This window comes from Marmota flaviventris, chromosome 4 (genome assembly GCF_047511675.1).
Source record: "Marmota flaviventris isolate mMarFla1 chromosome 4, mMarFla1.hap1, whole genome shotgun sequence".
Taxonomy (NCBI): Eukaryota; Metazoa; Chordata; class Mammalia; order Rodentia; family Sciuridae; genus Marmota; species Marmota flaviventris.
The window spans coordinates 723,614-744,799 of NC_092501.1; the positions used below are offsets into that span (position 1 = coordinate 723,614).

The following is a 21,186-nucleotide window of genomic DNA, read 5'->3' on the forward strand; positions in this document are numbered from 1 at the left end:
GAGGTGTGTGTCAGGTGCTTGCCTGTGAAGGTAGGGGCTCCCGGACAACGTCTGATGTGGGAGGGGGTGTGTGCGGCCACAGTAGCAGCGGTCCCTCCTCCAGCCTGGTTACCACGGCAACCACAGCCTCGGTCTCGCGGCTCCAGCCCCTTGCCCGCCCCGCCCCCGGCTGCGAAGCGTCTGGAACTGCATCCTCCGCATCCACATCCGCATCCTCACCCTCCCGCGACCGCGTCCTGCAGCAGCTGGAGTAGGAGCCGTCTGTGAGCCATTTCCAGGTTTCTCCTTGTGGAGTGGGGTGAGGGGCCCGTGTGTGTGTGTGGGGGGGTGTGCAACGATGTGGCAAGCGCAAGGGTGTGTTGGTGTGTGAAGGAGAGAGTGCGTGTGCAGGGATGTGCTGGGTGTGTGTACGGTGCAAGTGTATGTAGGGGCACTTGGGCAGATTGAATGGTGGCCAGGGTGGCCAGGCACAGCTACCCTCCTACCTTGGGGACTCTGCCTGTCCCCAGGCCAGGCCCATCCTGCTAACCAGAAGTGGGGGGTGGGGAGGTCCTCAGGCCTCTCGGGAAGAGGGAGATGCTGCCCGGTTTTGCTGACTGGATGGGGGTGATTCTCGGGGGTGGGCGATGTCAGGGGAGTCCTAAGTGGGGACAGTCACAACCTGGACGTTCAGTAAGTACCTGAGTGTCCCACCTGCAGAGACCTGACCTGCTGCTAGGATCCCCTTATCAGGCACAGGCGGGCAGCAGACGGGTAGGACTGCAGCCTCCTCCCTATGAGCTGGCTCCACCCCTGCAGGTCTGAGAGAGCCAGTGGGAGCTATGCATCCCCAAGGTGGGCAGAGAGGGCCCGTCCCAGCTCCTGTTCAGCCCTGCCTGCAGACGTTGGCAGGGAGAAGGGACTGGGAATGGGGTGAAGATGGGTAGCAGAAGGGGCATTGGGCCAGAGCATCAAGGATCTGCTGCCTGCATGGGGTCGGGGGCGTGATGGGGGTGGCTGCATGACCGGCAGGAAGTGGCCAGAAAGTAGGGAGGCGGCATTTCTCCAGAACCACCTGCCACAGCTCTGGATATGCGGCCACAGGTGGCTGGAACGCAGGAGACTGCGCCCCGGTTTCTCTTTGCCTGCGCCCCGCAGCTCAGCAGGGCTTCAAACCCGAGTCAAATCACCAACCGCTGCAGGGCAGGGGGGCAAAAGCACCTGGTCGGGCGGTGGGTGGGGGCCTGCGGCGGGGACAGGCGCGGGCGAGGTAGGGGCGGACCCGCAGAGGTCCGCAGTCATGAACGCGCCCGACGCGCACGCGCTGGTGGCTGGCCTGCATAAGCCACGCCCGCGGGCACCTCCCCTCGTGACACAACGTCCCAGAGTTGGGTGGGGTGTGCGAGTGAAAGCAACTCTTATGACGTGACCTCTAGCAGAGATATCATCCATCTGTCCATCAACAGCTTGTGCACCGCCCACCCTCCAATCTTGGAGCTTGGTGCACGGTCCCCACAACAGCAGCGCAGACGTGATTACAGAGCGGGGTGGGGCAGGAGCCAGTAGGAAGAGTAAGGATGCCCACTCCCCACAATTCCAGAGCTGTCTACTGTGTGCATGCATCCAGCGCGCCTTCCCAGCGGATCTGCGTGACTCAGCGACCTAAAGGATGTTCTAGTGTGTGGAGAGGGGCGGGGAGTGATCCCAAGCACAGCCCCGTTCCTAGACACTGAGGCCTGGAACAAGATGCAGAGGCGCGTGTGGGGTGGGGGGAGTCCTGCCCCGTTGCTGTAGGAACCTGAGATGATGCAGCGCCAGGGGAGCTGGAGCTCATAGTTGGCCCCATATGATCCCAAGCGGATCCATCCCGCATTGGACTCTCCCACATGCTTGCGCCTAGCCGCTCCCGACCTGTGCAGAGGCTGGTGTACCTCGGCAGGGCACTCCGTGAAAATCCTAACGCCTCTCTCCTGCACCCTGCATTGCACCCTCTCCTGTCGTTCCATCCTCTCGCCTTTACATGTATTCTCCTTGCCTCATCGTCCATCTCTGCCTTCCCACTGCGATACTGTCAGCACCCAGTGCCCAATGGGTTGTGTGCTGTGCGCCAAATTCGAAGCACCGTGAAACCACATCCCCTTAGTACGGTCGCTCACCTGCCCAAGGGAGGTGCCAAGAAGTCAGCACCCTCGTCAGGCCCAAGACCACTCCAGGAAGAGCCTCTCAACCGCTATGGGTGTGGGGCCGTGCTACATGACCTCTTTCCTGGTCTGGCCAGACACAGAGTCACCGGCAGTAAATATGCTTCCAAGGGACCTCTCCCCAGAGTGCCTGAGTGGGGTCAGCAGCAGGGTGACCTCCTCAGAGTGGCCTCCTGCTGCCCCTCCCCAGCTCCTTTCACACAGGCATTGGTGCACCTGTGTTGAGATGTTGCCCTTCACTGGGTGAGAGCAACACGGTCTTCTCTGTGTTCTATACATTGATTCCACAGATACACTGCTGCACGGCTGCATAGGGGGCACATTTCAACACGGAGACCTCCAAAACCTACCACCACAGCCTTCCCCGCCTGTTAGGAGATCTGCTCTTCTTTGTGCCTGTCAATAACTTTTTCCACATGGAGGTCCTGCCCATTCTGGCTGGCTATACCTGTTCCCAAGCATTGCATAATTTTGATACTATCTAAATAGAATCTTTTTAAAAAATTGTTTTCCTTTTTTTTTATTTTTTGCCATTGGCATAAAGAAATATACCTGCTTTGCAAACTTTATCTCTAGTCATCTCAATAGACTCATTTTCAGTCCTTATCTGTAGCATTTTTGGATTTTCTTACACACCAAAGCAGTTTCTTCCATGAACAATGACAGCATTCCTTGTTCTTGTCCCAGGCTCCAGTTTCATTTCTGTGCCCTGTGTGGCTGCATTGCTGAGATCTCTGCTACTGTGTCATAAAACAGACCAGGTCAAGGTGATTCTTACCTCCTTCCTGGTATCCAGCACCAGAAGACTTGTGTTCAGTGAGCTTCACTGTAGGGTTTTTACTATTAACTTCTATCAAATTAAGGAACATTCCTTCTGTCCCTAATATGTAATTGATTTTTGAAATAGTAAATAAATGTTGAATCCTGTCAAATATTTTTTCTGAAATTCATCAGATGTTTTTCCTTCTTTCTTCTGTTAATGTGATGAAGATATAGATTTTTTTTTTTTTGTACTGGGTTTTGAACCCAGGAATGCTTAACCACCATGCCACATCCCTAGACCTTTTTCTTTTTCAGTTTGAGACAGGATCTTGCTAAGTTGTTTGTGGCCTTGCTTAGTTGCTGAGGCTGACCTCAAATTTGCAGTCCTCTAGTCTCAGCCTCATTTTTTGTATCTTGATGGCTGTAGCTTGCTAGGATTTAACTTGGAGTCTGCTCTGGCACTTGCAGGTGGGAATGAGCTATGACTTCCTCTCCTGTGTCCTTGTCAGGCTGCCAGGTGCAAGCTGTGCTGGCCTTGGCTATGGGTGTCCCCAAATCCTCCTCTCCAGAAATATTGTAGGACGTGGGCATCATTCCTTCTGGAACGGTGGTGGATCAGCGGTGATGCTGACAGGGCCAGGAGTTCTTTTTGAGAGGTCTTAATGGCAGACTACATTTCTTAGTGGACACAGACCTCTTCTCTTAATTGAATGCATTTTGTGCTCTTTTTTCATCTGTCAGCTTCAGGGTCATTTGCTGCACCCCTTTTCTCTCAGAGGTCAGCCTAGAGGTGAATGTGTGTCTGCTCTTGACTTGCCTAGTGCTCAAGGGACTTGCATCCCCTTCCTTCCCCTAAGCCACTGGGGCCCATCCTGACTCGAGGGTTCTGTCCTGGGATATCGGGTTTCCGGGAGATCTGCCCTTCCATGCACCAACAAGACCATGTTCTTCCATTAGTGTCTGAATTTACTATCAGATGCCCTCCTTCAATAGCTCCAGCAGGGCTGCCAGAGGAACACAGGATACCCTGTTGCATTTGAATTTCAGATAGACAAAGATTGACATTTTAGTATAGACATGTTCCATATTGAGTATTACATGGGATTCACTTATATTTTAAAAAGTAACCATTGGTTAACTGAAATTCAAATTTATCTGGGCCTGTGTGCTTAAGACCGGAAACCCAATTCAAACTGCTCTTTGAATCTTTTCCTTTGAGCATAACAGCAGCCCTTAAGAGATCCTTTAGGACAGATCAGTTGGTGGAAGACCCCCCACACCAGTTTTGTGTCTGGGTAGTCTCTGATCAGAGGCACCACACCCTGCATAGTTGAGGGGCCCCAGGGTCAGGAAAGGACAAAAAGCCTTTGGCTGGAGGAGCACTGGGACTAGCCAGGGGTCCTCTCACTCCAGAGACAGCCGGCATGACTGTCCACAGGGTGGCCTCTGAACAATGACCCTGTCTGTCTCTGGGGCAGGACAAGGGCCACTGTCCACCATGGTGAAGCTGGGCTGCAGCTTCTCCGGGAAGCCCGGCAAAGACCCTGGGGACCAGGATGGGGTTGCCACGGACAGTGTCCCTCTGATCAGTCCCCTGGATGTCAGCCAGCTGCAGCCACCATTCCCTGACCAGGTGAGTAGCTGACCAGTGGGGAGAGGCCTCTTCAGGCCTGCTTGGGAACAGACAGGAGTGAGGTTCATATAGATGTGACCTCCTCCAAGATGCAGTGGAGCCAGGGTCCTGAAAAGCCAATCCTCAGCTGACCACAGCCAAGGTGACCTCCTGTTTGGCTCCCTCATCCAGAACCCCTCTTCCCATCTGAGAACAGGGCAAACTGGCCATAGGATGCCTGAGAATTTGAGCACCCAGCCCACAATGCAGTCTGAGGGACAGCAAACCATAGTATAAACTCTTCTGATAGGCATGGTTCTGGGTGGGGGGCCAGAGATGGGCTCTTTGGGCAAGTGACTAGTGAAGGGTGGGCTTTCAGCAGACATCAGTGGGAAGCAAAGAGCCCAGCTCGACCCTAACCCAGTCTGAGCTCCAGGAACTCTGGGCGTAAAGGATAGTATAAGCTGTCCCAGCTGGAGGCAGGGGACATGCTCTGTGCCCACACCAGGCAGTTCCTAGTGGTACGGTCCCCTGAGGACAGTTCTCCCAGGTGGGCTTCAACTGCTTCTCCTACAGCAGTGGACACTGTGGGCAGGCCCAGCCTTCGTCCTCCAGAACACACAGAGTTTAGAGCTAGCTCTGCTCTATGGCAGGGGCCCCAAGACTATGTGAGTCAGGACAGGCTCTGGAGGAGGGAGCCAAAGCTCCAAGCTGTGGAGCTACCAAAAGGGAAGCTATGGCAGGGAGATTTCACCCCCTTAGAGTGGAGGGTGGGCAGACACAGCATCCACCTCCCTGGGCTTCATTTTGTAGCTGCTGGAGCTCTGCCTGCCATCAGATGGTCCTGGCAGACGGTCAGCTTTACACCATCACCATGCACTGCACCCTGGCTCCTAACACTTCCAGGTTAGGGCTCTCCCGGGTCATTGCCAGCTGCCCAGCAAGGCCATGGCCATCTCCCTCCTCAGGTGGTCATCAAGACGCAGACGGAATACCAGCTGTCCTCCCCAGACCAGCCGAAGAAGTTTCCAGACCTGGAGGGACAAAGGCTGAGCTGCGGCCACCCAGAGGAAGGGCGCAGGGTAACCACACCTACTCATTGCTGTGGGAGTCAGGGCAGGGACAAGTGGAGGGGCAGCCCAGGCTGCAGGTGTCCAGGTTCTAGGCTGGGCTGTCCCCACTGGGTCTAGCCCAGACAGAAGAGCATAGCAGGGGGTCATTCCACTCAGGATGGCCTTCCAGCCTGCCTGACCTTTAGCTTGCACAGACCAAATTTATTCCAAGGCTGACTGCAGAGTGCCGAGCTGGGGCTTTTGCCCCTTCCCAGGGAAGCAGCCTCTCCCCAATAGGCCACTGTCTTTTCTTTTTCTTTCTTCCTTTTTTGGGGGTGTGTGGAGGTACCTGGGATTGAACTCAGGGACACTAAACCACTGAGCCATTTTCCTAGCCCCATTTTGTATTTTATTTAGAGACAGAGTTTCACTGAGTTGCTTAGTTACTTGCTTTTGCTGAGGCTGGCTTTGAACTCACAACCTCCTGTCTCAGCTCCCCAAACTGCTGGGATTGCAGGCATGCGCCAACAGGTCCGGCACCACTGTCTTTTCTTAAGCTACTTGCTGACTTTCTACTTAATATAGATGTTAACTTTTCCGTAGCGCATGTGGCAAATACCTTCCCTCATCTTCTTTTAACCTCTTTATTAATGGTGGCTTTTTTTTTTCAGAAGGACACAATACCTTTATTTTATTTGTTTATTTTTATGTAGTGTCAGGGATCGAACCCAGTGCCTCACGCATGCTAGGCAAGCGCTCTACCACTGAGCCACAACCCCAGCCTCTAATGGTGGCTTTAATAATAATTTTTAGTGGACTATTTCTAAAGCCTCTCATTTTTCAAAAGTGACATCTGTCACTTTTAACCCCATAGTTCCTTCAATGAAGGGCCCCACAGAGGCACTGAGGCCTGGCTGCACTTCAGCAGGTCCATCTAGTCTGGGGCTCCAGCACCCTCCTCACTGGGGAGGCCTGGAGATGCTCCCAACAAACAATACCCTGGCCATGGTGGCCATTAACCTCCCTGGGTGCCATGTGGGTAGGGAAGCTGCTGGATAAGTTCTCATAAGCACCTGCTGGTCAAAGGCCACATGCACTTTTCTGGGTGGCAGATGCTTCCAGAATCCCATCAGAGGGGGCACCAACCTAGCCTGGACCCTGAAGAGTGGTTCCTGGGCACTTGGCCCTGGGGCTGACCTCCTGAAAGGTGCCAAGGCTTGGGGATGGTGATCCCTTTACCATCCCTAGCCCCTAAGGGGGCTCTCCCTAGGAAGCTGGCCAACTTGGTTCCCTGCCTAAACCAAATGTCTCTTTTCCCTCCACCAGCTGCCCACTGCCAGGATGATCGCCTTCGCTATGGCCCTCCTGGGCTGCGTGCTGATCATGTACAAGGCCATCTGGTATGACCAGTTCACCTGCCCAGATGGCTTCCTGCTTCGGGTAAGACCAGAGGCCTGGGCGGGGAGCAGCAGAAACCCCCCTGGCCCTTGCATGCCATCAAACACTTCACAGGTCCTTCCAGGCTGACGCCAGACATGCTTCTCCCTGGGAGCCCCCTCCTCTTAACCACGACCACCTGGTCCTGTGTCTCTCCACGAAGCCTCCGTGGATTCTGACCTGGAGGTGGATCTTAACTGGAAACGATCGATCTCCATTTCCATAGACCCGCTGCACCCCGTGCCTGGACTTCCAACCCCTCTTCCTCACCTGCCCCAGCTAGCCCCTGACCCAGCCCCGCCCCTGCCCCCGCCCCCGCAGCACAAGATTTGTACGCCGCTGACCCTGGAGATGTACTACACTGAGATGGACCCCGAGCGCCACCGCAGCATCCTGGCAGCCATTGGGGCCTATCCGCTGAGCCGAAAGCACGGCACGGAGATGCCCGCGGCCTGGGGAGACAGCTATCGCGCCGCCAAGGAGGTGCACAAGGGGCCCACTCCGGCGGCGGCGGCGGCGGCGGCAGCTGCAGCGGCGGTGACCACCGAGACCCCCGGGCAGCCCTCGACCAAAGGAGAGAAGGAGGAGGCCCGCAAGGCAGCGAGTAGCGCACCTCCCCCGGCCCCTCAGTGAGGGCCCTCCAGCCAGCCTGGCCCGGGTAGGTGTGTCCGCCACTTCGTGGCGCTGACCTGCCCCATCGAGGCTTCCCTCTGACCTCTTGCCGCCTTTTCTGAGCACGGGACACTCCTTCCTCCCCTCTCGGCTTTCCTGGGAACCCCTCATTCCGGCCCGGCCCGGCCCCGCCAGAACCTCACCAGGCGGGCGCCTTCCCACTCCCACCACGCAGAGTCTGAGCAGTAGTTGGGCGAGCAGGGAGCCGGGCGAAAGGGAAAGGGGGCCGCAGAGCGCCTCTTCCCACCGGGTGGGCGTGGGGGGCGGGGAGCGGGCTGCACACCCGGCCTTGCCCCTCCCGCTTAGCCCCAGCCCCTCCATCTTCGCAGCATTCCCCAGCCAGCTCCTGTGACCAGAGCATCGCCCCCGCTGCTCTCCCACCCAGTGTTTGTGCCCCTACCCCCAGGCACCCTGCTGAAGCCCCGCCCCGGGGGCCTCTGGCTCTGTCGCTTTTCTGTAAGTAAAGATTCCCATCTACTGGCTCTTTGTGTTTTCTGCACCTACTGCCCGCCCCCAACCCCCATGTGATGGAGCTCCTGGAGCCCAGAGGGACCCCTGAAGTCCTGCTCCTGAGGCGGAGGATCAGGGATGCTCTTGCTGAGGAAGATCCCACTACCTTGCTAGTTGGGCTGGGGGCCATAGCCCTGCGTTGGGGCCTTGTCCTCCACTTGCCCTGACTGGCCACAATGGAACAACTTCACTTGCCCTCAGGGAATTCTAAGAGTCCTGGGTGGACTCTGTCAACCGCCAAACCCATGTTCTGCCATATCCCCGTCTTGTCTGCTGGGTTCTGGGCCTGGTCCTTGAGCCACCAGTGTCTAGCAGTAGCCCGGCTCCTGGGGTTACCCCCCCCCCACACACACACACACACACACTCCTGGCAGCACCTGCACTGGGTTTCTGCCCCAAGAGGAATCACTTACTGTCACCATGAATGTCCTAATGAAGCAATGAGCAAATGCTTCACCTGGATAGGGAATGGGGCCTTGCAGGGTCTGTGAGCTCTGGCCCCGCCAGCTGGGAGCTAGACAGGACAGTCTTGGGGGGCCCAGTGGGAAGATCCCTCACTCCTACCAGCCCTTCCATCAAGCCAGCTTGCAACTCTGCAGGACCCCAGCTGTCACCTTGCCCACCTAAGCACCTGTTCTCTGTTGCTTCCATTTTGGGGCCCAGACATCCCACCTGGTTGGAGGTGAGCTCAGGCCTGGGGACTGTGGTGGCAGTTAGGGGCCATGACAGACAGTACTTGGTGGGGCATGAGGAAGCAGCTCCAAGCAGGAGGGGCCACTGTGTCCTGGCTGGAGCAGGAGGGGCACTAGCATCCAGGGGGCCCCCCAGTGGAAGTCCCTGGGAGAGCCCCCCTACCCCAGTGTGGACCAGACAACATGGACCAGAACCTGTGTGTCGGAAGCAGATCTGGGAGGATACACACCGTGTCCCCATCTCAGTGCACACCTGCCACACACGCCCCATGTGCCCTGTCTCTGTACACACACCATGTCCCCTGACTCTGCACACACCACACACACACCTCATGTCCCCATTTCTGTGCACACACTATACACACACCCTGCATCTCCTCTCTGTAAACACATCGGTACACACACATGTAAAATCTGCTTGAGTTCATGTGACAGCAGTACCCTGGGGTTGACTCCAGTCTCCCCTTATTTGTAGCCCCCTCTACTGGGAGAAGACCAGTCCCTCTTGTCCTTCATGTGTTTATTTGCTCAGTCCTAAAATGCATCAGAGTCAGCAACTCAAACAAAGGAGCCTGCAAACTGGAACTTAAGGTCTTTTGGGTCTTTAATCTGAAGGTACAAAGTCCAAGTGTACACTCAAAGGTCATTTGAGTTAGTCCTTTTTTCCACATCAGTGAGATTACATTATTGATTTGAAATACGGTGAGGGGTGAGGCTCATTATTGCTCGTACTCTGTTTTAGGCCTCTCCCTACTTTGTTATTTTTATTCTATTATGTAAGACTTTGACATGGTTCCAAAAGTCAGCTCGGATGAGACACCCCTGCCACCCCCACCCCACCCCCGCATCCCACCCATCAGGAAATGCATCTTATTCATGTCTAGTTTGGCTTTCCTCTATCTCCTTTGCAAAAATAATCAGATACACTTTCTTTTTTCTGCTCCTTTTGTCCACAGTGACAACCCCCAGTTGTCTGGCCCCAGCTCAGGTCCTGTCCTTCATCCTGTCCTGGTGCTACCTGGAGTGGGCACACACCCACAGGTCACAGGTTCAGACCCCCACGTGCCCTCTCTCTCAGGGGGCAAAAGCTGGAATCCCAGGATCCACAGGCCACCTGCACTTCTGTCCAACTGGGTGGCAGACTCAGGCACTCCTGGACCCCTTGGCAGGCTCAGTACTTCTCTAGAACAACTGATGGCATTCAGGAAGGCACTTGGGTCAGTCATGTTAATCACATCGAGTGCTGGGCAGAAGTGCTGGCTTTAGAGAATGAGGGAAGCAAAAACACAGAACTTGATGGGCCATTTCAACGTTAGTGTCCTGATAAGGTTGAGATAAACAGCCTGGGGTCACCTCTGCTAGAGGACTAGAGCCAACTGGAGCTGGCCTGTTGGGGACTCCCTCTAGAGTCTTTCCTGGCCTCGGGTGGGACAAGTAACAGCCTCCTTTTGTTTCTGTTTTTTTGTTGTTGTTGTTGTTTTGTTTTGTTTTTTGTTTGGCCTGTGGAGCTTCCGTGAGGCGACTCCATTCTGGTTTGGTTGGCCTGTTGGGCCTAGTACAGGAGCCCAGTCCAAAGCAGTGGCCCCCGTAATTTTATTTTCCATTTCCTGTTTGCAGTTTGTCATGAAGGCACACTGGTCAGCCACGTAGGAGGCAGGGGGCAAGGTGGTGGGGGGACGGGCACACCCTGCCAGGGCAGAGGGCCGAGCTGTCACCCTTGACTCAGGGTTCTGGTGACCAGCCCCTCCTGAAGCATCGGGGCCCCCAGCCTGAGTCACATCCCCAGCACAAGCTCAGGCCTTCATAAAGGTGTGGTCCACAGTGGCTGCAGGAGCAGCTCAAGCTTGGGGCTCTGTGCCCAGCAGGACATGGGGCAGAGGACGGCTGTGCAGCCATGCCTCGCTGGGCAGATCGCAGGCGACAGTGCCCTGCTGAGTGTGGTGCTGTGCTGCTCTCGGCGTCGGCTACACAAACAGTGCGGCCAGGACTAAGTCATGCACATGTGTTTTTTTCTGCTTGGTGATTTATCTTCAGGGTTAAGTTCTAGAAGTGGTATTTCTGGGTCAAACATATCTTTTTAAAATATTTTTTTAGTTGTTGATGGACTTTATTTTATTCATTTATTTACCTGCAGTTCTGAGAATCAAACCCAGTGCCTCACACGTGTGAGGCAAGCACTCCACCACTGAGCCACAACGCCAGCTCTAAAAGCATGTTTTATAATTATAAACTTAAACAAGTTTTTTACAAGCTTGAAAGCTCAACCTAAAAGTTTATTTATAAACCCAGTAATTTTTGAGTTAGTGTGAAAATACACCACTTATTTTTTAACATTCCATTAGCTTATACTTGATACATTAAATCCTCTAAACATTTTTTAAATGGTTTGGATAGATTTTATTTATTTTATTTTTTTTGAGTTGTTGATGGGCCTTTATTATTTATGTATTTATTTATTTATATGTGGTGCTGAGAATCGAACCCAGAGCTTCACACATGCCAAATCTCTAAACTTTATACAGACATTTTGCAGACATGTTAAACTTGATTAAACTCCCCAGGTGTTTCAAACTGGAATCACAAATCAACGTATCTGACCCTCTTGGGCACCTCAACCATCCCACAGTGGCATGCTGCCCGGGGAAATACAAGAGCACTTATGCACCACATACTCTTTGGGATGGCCAGCGGCACAATCTGGTGACCTGTTTTAAAACGAAAACCACAGGCTCATGAGACAGAATTTAAAGATTCGAATCTAGACAAGTTGAGTGTACTTTGTGAACTTAAAATCTCCACACGGTTTGAGAAGATCGTTCCTAATCTCTGCCCACAAGTAAGAGCCCTGCACCCCTGGCACCTCAGGTGAGCCAGTGCACCTGCTGGCCAGGACTCTCAGTCGGGAGTGGGACCCTGGCCCCCTCCACTAAAGCCAGGCCTTGCCCCAGAGGCATCCAGACCCCTCCTGGGCCTGTCAGCCATTCACTACCTGGGGCCCCTTGCATTCTGTAAGGGTCCTGAGGTGCCTGTAAGGCTTGCTCTTGCCCAGGTTTTACTGAAACCTCTCTAAATGGTCTTGAAGGTGATCACCCTATTGCAGTGGAACCCTGGCAACTCCCTCCAGGTGGGCTGTTTGAGGGAGCCATGGGTCCAGGAGGTGGCCTCAAAGATGTACCCTCCCAGGACAAGCCTGGGGACTCACCGGTCTCACTCACCACCCTACCTGGACATCAGTTGCCATGTGACTCTTGTATGGGTACCTCTTAGCACTGCCAATTCCTGGGTGACCCCACTGAATGACCCAGGCATGATCCTGTGATGCTGCAGCTTTAGGAAATCAAGAGCGGGGTGCGCTCTTCTCCCAGGAGTCCTGTAGTACGGAGCCTTCCTCTCCTCACGTGTCCACGTTCTACTGGGATGCAGGCACTATGGGGACAGGCAGAGGTGGCAGCTCACCCTAGATGTCTGAAAGGACTCCTCTTAAAGCTGGAGTTAGCCAGAGGCGTCTAAGGGACTTTGCTCGGACCATGCTGCCAAGACCACTGGGGCCAGGTGGGCTCCCACCCCTGACGAGGTTCTGTGGTGGCCAGCAGTTGGGGCTCAGGTAGATGGGGAGGGATGTGGCCAGCTGTGCCCTGGGGCTACAGTTTCCAGTCTGTAAGATGTTGCTTGGGACTGGATTGGGGGCCCTCTTTCAAGGAGTGGGTGACTCACTCCAGAAGAAGGCTCTCAGGCTCTCAGGCCCTGCTTCTCCTGCCCACCAAGATGAGTCTATGAGGCCAAACCCTCACAGCCTACATCTCCTGCTCAGGCTTTTCACCCAGGAGGCTGGGACTGGATGTCAGGTGGGCTCCCAAAGGTCGTTCTGGTCCTCCTGTTCTGGCACATAGACCCAAAGCCCAGACACTCCAACTGGGGCAGGGTGGCCCCCTGCTGTCCTTGAGGAGGAATGAGGAATGTTGTGACAGGGGTCCTGTCCCATCCGCACTATTCATGGTGAGACTCAGCTGGCCCACAGGAGCCTGGGCAGAGTCCAGACAAATGAAGGGACCCTGGAGGGTCCCTCAAGATACTGGAGCCTGCCATTAGGGCCAGATGAGTCGGGTTGAAACCAGGCCCATGGGGGAGGGGGCTACCAGGGTGCAGCAGCCTCATTCCTCTCTTATCTCATGGGAAACCCACTGGGACAGGCAGGGGCTGCTCCAGAGGCCTCAGCACCCACCCTCGGAGGGGCCACTGGGATGGCACATCATGACTGATGTGGAGCTCCTGGGGACCACCAGCCTGGTAAAGTATCTTTATCTCCCTCTGTCCTGGACCAGCAGCAAGAGATGCTACCCGTAGGTGTCTGTGGGGGTGGAGCTCCCAGACTGGGGTCACAGAGAGCCCCATGCCACCTTCCTCCTCTGTAGCCGCCCCCAGCCTGCTGGGACCTGATGTGCCAGTGTGTCTGGGGTGCTGCAAGGCTGTCTCTCAGGTTCAGAGGGCTGCCTGGGGCTGGTAGTGGAGGTCAGGCATACAAAAGGTCTCTACTCCAGGGCCTCCTCTGGGGCTCAAGGGGACTTAAGTAGGGCACCCAGAGGACAGGGCCTGACAGATGCTACTGACCTGCAGCATGTGGCACAGCCCTAGGTCCAGGGTCCTGGGAGGTGGCCAGAAACCTGGTGTTCTGCAGCTACAGGTCTGGGCCACACAGCCCTGGGTGACCCAATGGAGAGGGACTGGGTTAGGGCTCCAGACTGCAGGGACAAGGCGCATCACTGTCCCTAATGCTACTGGAAAGAGGCAGAACTTTCCAAAGGCTTTGATTTCCCACCACCCTGTGAAAGATCAATCAATGGCACCGTAAAATGGCTCATTTTAAGCACTCCCCTTACTGTGTGTACAAATGTGTTATTTCATGACTTCAAAAAATCTTGGCTTTTTGAAGTGACAGACCTTTGTGAGATCCTTTTTGTCTGCTCTGTCTCTTGGCTACAAGGCGCCAGCTCCGGGGGACAGGAATGCCATTGTAGTCACCGGCCTGCTTGGAGAGCCTGAGGGGCCACGTGTGCCTGTGTGTGCTCAAGTGTGTGTTCACATGTTTGTGTGTGTGCACATATGCTCAAGGGTATGTGTGTATGTGCATGTCCCTGCCCTGTGTGCGTGAGCGTGTGTCTGGACATGGCAGAGACAGTCAAGCCATCTTCCCTGGGCCCAGGACTTCCTGTGCTGAGCCTGGAGTCTGGGTTCTGGAAAGGCCCTGGCAGGCCCGTGCTCTCTGGAACATCTGCATTCTGGGGCTGAATGGCTCTGGGCCAAGGTAGGTGCTGCCTGCACGGTGTGGAGTCAGCCCCTCCCTGTCCTGGGAGCCTATTTTGCCATCCATAGGCTTGGCCTGGTCCCCCATGGGTGTAGTGGGGTGGCCCAGCTCTCTGGACTCACTTGCATGGTCCCTGCCCAGGCTGCAGCTCTGAGAGACAGGTCCTACGCAGGTATCAGTGGGGTCCTGTGGGCCCTGGAAGGCTACAGAAGCCCCATGAGCAGAGGCAGGAGTCTCAGGATGCCCCCACAGTTCCTTGAGGTTCCTGGGGTGGGAGGGATGTTCAACTGAGCTCCTGCCTCGAACCACTCAGACACAGGTGCTAGGAGCCTTGGAGCAGATCCTGGTACCTAGCACAGCCCCTAAGAAAGTTTTGGGCACCCCAAGCTTCCTCAGCAGGCCTGGGTCTTCCAGAATGCTCTCCTGGAGAGCAGCAGTGCCCACCACCAACTCCTGGCTGCGCTGTCCCAGTCAGTGCCCAGCCCTTAAATTGCAAGGGGGTCTATCCCACCACTGACAAGAGCAGTGGGTCAGAGCCATCTCCCTGCCCAGAGTGCCCCTTTCTCTGTTCTTCACACCCCTGCCTGCTGGTGTCCTCTCAAAAGGATCCTCCCCATGCAGTCCAGGCCCCAGGAGCCAGTGCTATCCAGCCTCTGGCTCCCAACAGCATCACAGCACCTGGCTGCTGTCTGAGGGTGCCAGGACTTCAGTTTGGCTTATGTTTGGACTGGTGGTATAGCTCAATGGCAGAGTATTTGCCTGGCAGGTATGAAGCTCTGGGTTGGATCCCCAGTCCTGCAAAAAATAAAAATAAAAAGTTGACTGATCTTTGGAGATCAGCTGCTCATGTACAGATGGATAAACTGAGGCCCAGAACAGAGGTCCAGGGCCCACCCCTAACCTCCATGGCACTGCCTTGTTGCTGGGGCCTGGAGTCAAAGGGATCTTTGAGGACCCCTTCCTGAAGCAGGACAAGGATCCTTCCTCCTCCCTCTGACCACAGCTCTGGAAAAGGAAAACAGAGCTTGGTCCTGCATGTGTCTGTGATAATGGACCTTTGCATTGCTTCCTGGTGTGTCCCCAGTACACTCAAACATGAAGCTCTGGTAGGACAGATTCAGCAATATAGCACTTGCCCATCACACGCAAGTCCCTGGTTCCAGCACCCCAAAAGCCTAGGCAATTCAGGTCCCACTGCTCCTGTTTCCCAGACAGTGCCCGCAGACACCCCAGCAACCCCAGCACAAGGCCACCACTGCAGCCTTGAGAGCCAGACTTGGCGCTTGCCTCCAGGAGGTGGCGCTGTAGGCAGGCACACCAACCTAGGAAGGGGTGACATCACTCACAGAGGCCTCTACTGCAAAACTCAAGGGTGGGAGTGGGTGTGGGAGGGGAGGGGGAACAGAGAGCTAAGGCCAAGTGCCTGCTATGTGAGAAGACCCAGGCCCAGGTCTTATGGTGGTTGGGCACCCATGCTGAGGACAAATGCAGGCCTCTCCTGGCCTCCCAGTTTCCTGCTGACAGGACTGATGGCTGACCGGCACCCCGTGGGCTCTCAGTACAGACAACAGGAGCAGGAGGGGTGGCCGTCGTGCTCTGGACTAGGGCCCGTGGCAGGGTCTGTCTGACTTCTTCTGGTATCTGCAACCCAGCAGATGTCTGGGGAGCCTGTGCAGGAAGGACAGGCCCACGTGACCAGGTAGCAGGGACTCAGAAGGGGTTTCAGCAGAGGTGAGATGCCGGTGCATACTTTCCTGGCCTCACTTACAGCCATGTCCACACAGCCAGCCAAGGGCAGCTCAACCACAGGCAGGGAAAGGATGCTCCTTGGACCCTGCTGTCATTGCAATACACTGACCCCACTTGGGGCTCTGCAGAAATGCTGGCCTCTGACGGCAGGACTTTGGATTCCCGGCTCCAGGACCAGCTTCTGTATCTCTTCCAAAAAAAAAAAAAAAAAAAAAAACCTTCAGAACTGCTTGGGGAATCACCTCCAAAAACCACACAGAGAGACAGAGAAATGTACTGGCAGCAAAACAGCAGGGTTGCTCCAAAATTAAAGGAAGGAACATGGAACTCAGGAGAGAGGAGGGGGGGCCAGGGACTGCAGCCCAGGTGTCAGCAGGGCCTGCTAAGACTCCCTGCACTCCTGTGCATGTGGCCCAGCACTGCCCCAGGGGCCTGGAGGCCTGAGTGTTGAAAGTGCCAGCCCCAAGGGCATTGTCTCTGTCAGCAGTCCAGGGCCACTTGCCAGGGTCTTATCACTGCAGCGGCGCAGGTAGGGGTTGGCTGCACAGTGGAGCTGTGCCTCCTCCAGTAAGACCGAATGGCACAGTTGCAACTTAAGACCAGCTTGAGAAAGCCAAGTATGCCCCACAGATGCCAGTTCCTGCCTGCAGTTGCCCCCACCAGAAGCCTCCACTGGCCATTCCAGGGCCTCTCCTTGTTCAGTGAAGCTTTCCCAACCTCCACTGCCCTGAGTTTCGCCCTGAGTTTCTTGCTAGCTGGCAAGCTAGCCTGTGCTCATGTCGGAAGGACATCTCTGTGGATGCCCAGGAAACACTTGGCCTTGGAAGGGAGGCACATATAGTCTTGAAAGTAGTCACATGTGGCCTAGGAAGGGTGGACACACTATGAAGGGGTAGTAGCACTGGGGTGCCAGGATGGAAGGCAACATACGCTGGGGTCTCTTCATTGAGCAAGACACCAAGTGGAAACTGAAACTGCAAGCAGGACTCAGCGCTCAGGATTCAGGGCTGTTCAAGTTGGGTCCAAGGTGCCCACTGGCCATAGAAAGGGTCACTGGTGTTCACTGGTATCCCAGCACCTCCAAAAGCCTTCCAAGTCAAGAACACTTCACAGCGAGAAAGCACCCTGTCTCTGGGCAAGTTTGCACACACTGTGGGGGTGGACACAGCCGTTAATTGGTCTCTAAGGCAGCTGCCCAGAAGAGGCCCTGAGGCAGCAGGCCCACGTGACCAGTACTGTAATCCTTGCTGCACAGGAACACTTTCTTCCCACCTTGTTTGTTCCCTGAAATGGTTTGGAAACAGGCCTGGCTTTGAGCCCACCTCAACAGCCAAGAGTGTGGGTCAGGGGCAGAGCAGAGCAGCAGTGGGCCACATCCCACTGCTCCTGCCCCCCAAGGAGCCTGGCTCCAGGGCCAAGGAAGTACTCCATTCTCTGTCCTGGGGTTCAGACTGCTTCAGCCATCCCTGCCCTGTCAGCCATCCCTGCCCTGCTAAGCCTAAGCTGGACACTCCAAACCAGAGCACAGACAGGACCCAGGGTGGGCTGGGCTGGGGCAAGGGCCTCGGTCTTACCCAGCCCACGAGTATGAGCCTGAGGCTGGGAAGGACAGAGCCGGGCAACCTGGGAGACAGACTGGATCACGCATCTTGGCAGGGCTTCTGGGGCCCCAAACCCCTGGAGGGCACAGCCTGCCCCTGCCTGGATCTCTGAGCCACATTGTGTCATCTCAGCTTCTCAGAAACCACCTGAATCAGGGTGCACCCGGGGGGCTGCCAAGGACCCAGTGCTGACCCTGCCCACTGCAGGAGGCTGGCCAGGAGGCAGGAGCTTGGGGGATGGCCAGAAACAGGCTGTTCCAACCACTGAGCAGGGGGGCACCTCAGGGGCCTGGGCACAAATGCCCAGAGTCCCTCAGCTCCTATGATGTTGGGGCTGCCTGGCCCCTTAGAGGCCATTGCTTGAGGTCAGAAGATCTGGCAGTCTCATGATTGGTCCATACATCCCCCTAACCTGAAACTCCATATAGAGAAAATCCCAGGAAGATAAAGGTCTCCCCAACAGAGCCTCCCATCTAGCCCCTTGTCTGTTCTACTGGGTGCCTCTTGGGTGCCTCTTCCCCCAGGAGGCCAAGTCCCAGGCTGGGCTGACTCATGCTAGAACCTGACATGTTGAGACAGCCTAGGCCTGGTCCACAAGTCCCAGCCACTGCTGCCTGAACCTCAGGCTTGTTGGGGGAGCAGGCATCCAGGGGAGGATGAGCTACCAAGGAATGGACCAGGCTTGGTCAGCAAGACCAGTGTGTGGTGAAAAGGAACCAGAGATGGCCCAGGCAGCCATGGAGCACAGCAGACCCTAGAACAGAGGACATGCCCAAGGGGGCAGTCGAGTCAGTATGCTGCCAACCTGAGTCTGCCAGCGACCAGCAGTGACTCTCCAGGCCCAGCCGGGGGAGAGCCCAACCTGAAATCCCAGCCCCAATGGCTCAATAGACTGAGGTGCTGCTTCCCCATGAAGCTCCACTGGACATGCCGGGGGACTCAGGCCCTGTTGGGGTAACCATAGGACAGTCAACATCTGCGTGGCACCAGCCCAACCCCCTTTGCACAGGCATCTGGACACTGGCAGTGATCAGCACTGCAGCACCTTTCTGCCCATCTTGCCCTTAGGCCTGGGGGTTCAGAATGGAGAGCAGGCACCTGAGGCCCCAAATGTCCTGGACATCTGTGTCCATAGCAGCTTCAAGAGATGCTTGCTTAGCACCGTCCTGCCTAGCCTGGCTCTATGCTGTCACCCCCTGAAAACACAGATGTCGTTTTCTACCCATGGGACAGGACAGAAGAGAAGCGGGTTGTCCTTCCACTTGTCCTGAGGGCTAGGAAGATACCAGGCTGCAGTGGCTGGGGTGTGCCTGCCAGATGTGCAGGCCTCCTCTGGGTTGGCCAGACAGCATCTTGGCTTGGAGACGTCTCCACGTGATAGTCCCAGGCTTGAAAGAAGGGCCTACACTGAGGGGTGCCTGATGGGGTGGGGCAGAGCCAGATCCAGGGCTGTGTCTGGAACCCTCTCTGCCTGGCTCCAGGTGAGGCAGGGTCCAGGGCCAGGTTTTTCCACCTATTCTGACCCTGGAAGCCAGTCTCGGTGTGGGTGGCAGTGAGGCCCTGTCAGCCTATGGATGCTATCTGTGTCCAGGGACAACAGCCTTAGGAACATGACAGCACAGGAAAATTCAAAAGAAGCCCTGACAGCCCTGAGGTAGGCTGCTCTGGACTTCAGGTGCCCACATGCACCTTCAGCAAAGCCTCAAAGGTGAGGCATGTGGGGACCGAGCCACCTGGCCCTGTTCCTCCAATGGCCACAGTGACCAACAGGTCTGGACTGCCAAGGCCTTGGGCTCTAGGGCCCAGGAGAGTGAGCCCTGGTAGGTGACTGTACAGCACAACAAACACCACATCCAAGTCAGCTTTGCAGGACCTGATGAAGGAGAAGGCCCAGCCTCAGGGTGTCTTGGGTCATCCCAGAAAGGAGGGACTCTGGGACAGAGCCTTGACCACACCCATTCAGCTGCAGTCAGCTCTTCCAAGTGTTCTCAGAGTAGGGCCAGTTCCGTCTCCAGAACCATGGACTAAATAACCTTTTCTCTTTGCAGTTTCAGGTATTTATGATAGCAACACAGAGCTGACCCAGACACCAAGTTTCCCTAATGTGAGCAAATGCATTTAGCTTTAAAAGCAAACTCTAGTGGGGCATGGTGGTGCATCCCTATAATCCCAGCTACTCGGGAGGTTGAGACAAGAGGATGGAAAGTCCAAAGCCAGCCTCAGCAATTTAGTGAGGCCTAAAGCAACTTAGTGAGACCTTGTCTCAAAATGAAAAGAAAAAGAACTGGGGATGCTCAATGGTTAAGCACTCTTGGTTCAACAATCCCTGGTACAAAAAAAAGAAAAAGAAAAAACAAAAGCAAGCTGGAGAGGCAAGAGGAGCTGAATCCCAGGGACTCTTTCCCTGGGCCACTACCTGGCACCCTTCACTCCGGCGGGGGGTGGGGGTGGGGGCAGCACAGCTCTGGCGCTCTGGGGTCCTATACGAAATCGGGGCACAGACTGTTGGCGGTCTGACACCTGAAGCTCTAATTTTCTCTTCTCATTCTTTTAACAAACATTAGCACAACCAGAGGAGGAGAGCCACGGGACGCCGGGAGGCGGGGGCAGTGCGGGCCAGCAGGACGCAAGGCGGGCTTCCTGCGGGTCTTGAATGCCCCCTCAGCGCATCCTCCCCGGTCACCCCGTTGAGCAGAACTCGTGCCCGGAACCACTGGCGGGATTCAAAGGATTGAAAGGGAAAGATAAAGAGGTATTAAGACAGGCGGCTGGATGGCAGCCCCACGCAGGGCAGGGCGCTGAGGGTACCGCCTCCCAGGACAATTACCCGGGTGGGGTGGGGACGGAGACCAGGGACTGGGACGGTGGAGCGAGAGGGGGAAGAAGCTGGGGGAGGGGTGTGAACGGCTGGAGGTTGGAGCAGGAGGGATCGGGAGGAAGAGGAGGAGAGCTGCCGGCCGGCGAGCTTCTAGAGGAAGAGAGGGCGGCCGCTCCCGCTGACGCACGCGCGGGCGGGGCGGGCGGTGGCTGTTGAGTGGCGCAGTCATTGTGCCGGCGCCGCGAGCAGCGACACGCTCGGAGTCCGTTCCCGGGTGACACGCCTGAAAGCGCCTTTGACCGAGAGGCTCACCTGCAGAGCGGGCTTTATAGGGCCTCTGACGGCGCAGCAGCTGCCAGGGGCCGCGGGCCGGGCACCTAGGGGGACAAAGAATGGGGGCCGGGCCCTTTGAATAAGAGGCCACTTGGAAGCAGCAGGCATGTGCCAAGACGGAGACCGGGGAAGAAAAGTGCCCTTCATGTGGCTCCGCATTGACGCATTGACGGCGACCTTTTCTCAGTCCAGCGCCCTCATGTGCATAACAAAGAGCCCGGGCGCGGGAGCCTAGCGGGTCCGCCGCCTCTGGCGCTCTATGCGGCCGCCGGGCCTGGCTCCTGAGCGCTCCGTGGCCTCCGAACTTCTCGCTGGTCCGGGCAGCCCGACCCTGGTGCAGGAAAGCCAAGAGTCGCGGCCAGCGCCCAACCCCCCTCAACCCCACCCACACCCCAAGAGGTGGAGGAAGGGCCAGAGGGCTCCCCGCCCCCGCCGTGGATTACCGAAGCAGCACTGCTCTGTTCAG

At 56.0% G+C, this 21,186-nt stretch overlaps 1 protein-coding gene across 1 annotated transcript; it reads left to right on the plus strand.

Annotated features, from left to right (window-relative positions):
• The first annotated feature begins 231 nt into the window (after positions 1–231).
• On the plus strand, positions 232–8,133 carry Caly (calcyon neuron specific vesicular protein). The gene is made up of 6 exons (XM_027924939.2): positions 232–278; positions 4,421–4,575; positions 5,523–5,636; positions 6,933–7,046; positions 7,365–7,701; positions 8,045–8,133. The coding sequence occupies exons 2-5, from the start codon at positions 4,441–4,443 to the stop codon at positions 7,674–7,676; spliced, it is 675 nt and encodes a 224-aa protein (XP_027780740.1). The 5' UTR covers positions 232–278; positions 4,421–4,440; the 3' UTR covers positions 7,677–7,701; positions 8,045–8,133.
• Positions 8,134–21,186: the final 13,053 nt, after the last annotated feature.

Excerpts from the sequence above, each read along its gene's own strand:
- Caly (XM_027924939.2), top strand. The coding sequence starts at position 4,441 with ATGGTGAAGCTGGGCTGCAGCTTCTCCGGGAAGCCCGGCAAAGACCCT. Across the intron at positions 5,637-6,932 it reads ACCCAGAGGAAGGGCGCAGG|CTGCCCACTGCCAGGATGAT; the intron begins GTAACCACACCT and ends TCCCTCCACCAG. Across the intron at positions 7,047-7,364 it reads CAGATGGCTTCCTGCTTCGG|CACAAGATTTGTACGCCGCT; the intron begins GTAAGACCAGAG and ends CCGCCCCCGCAG.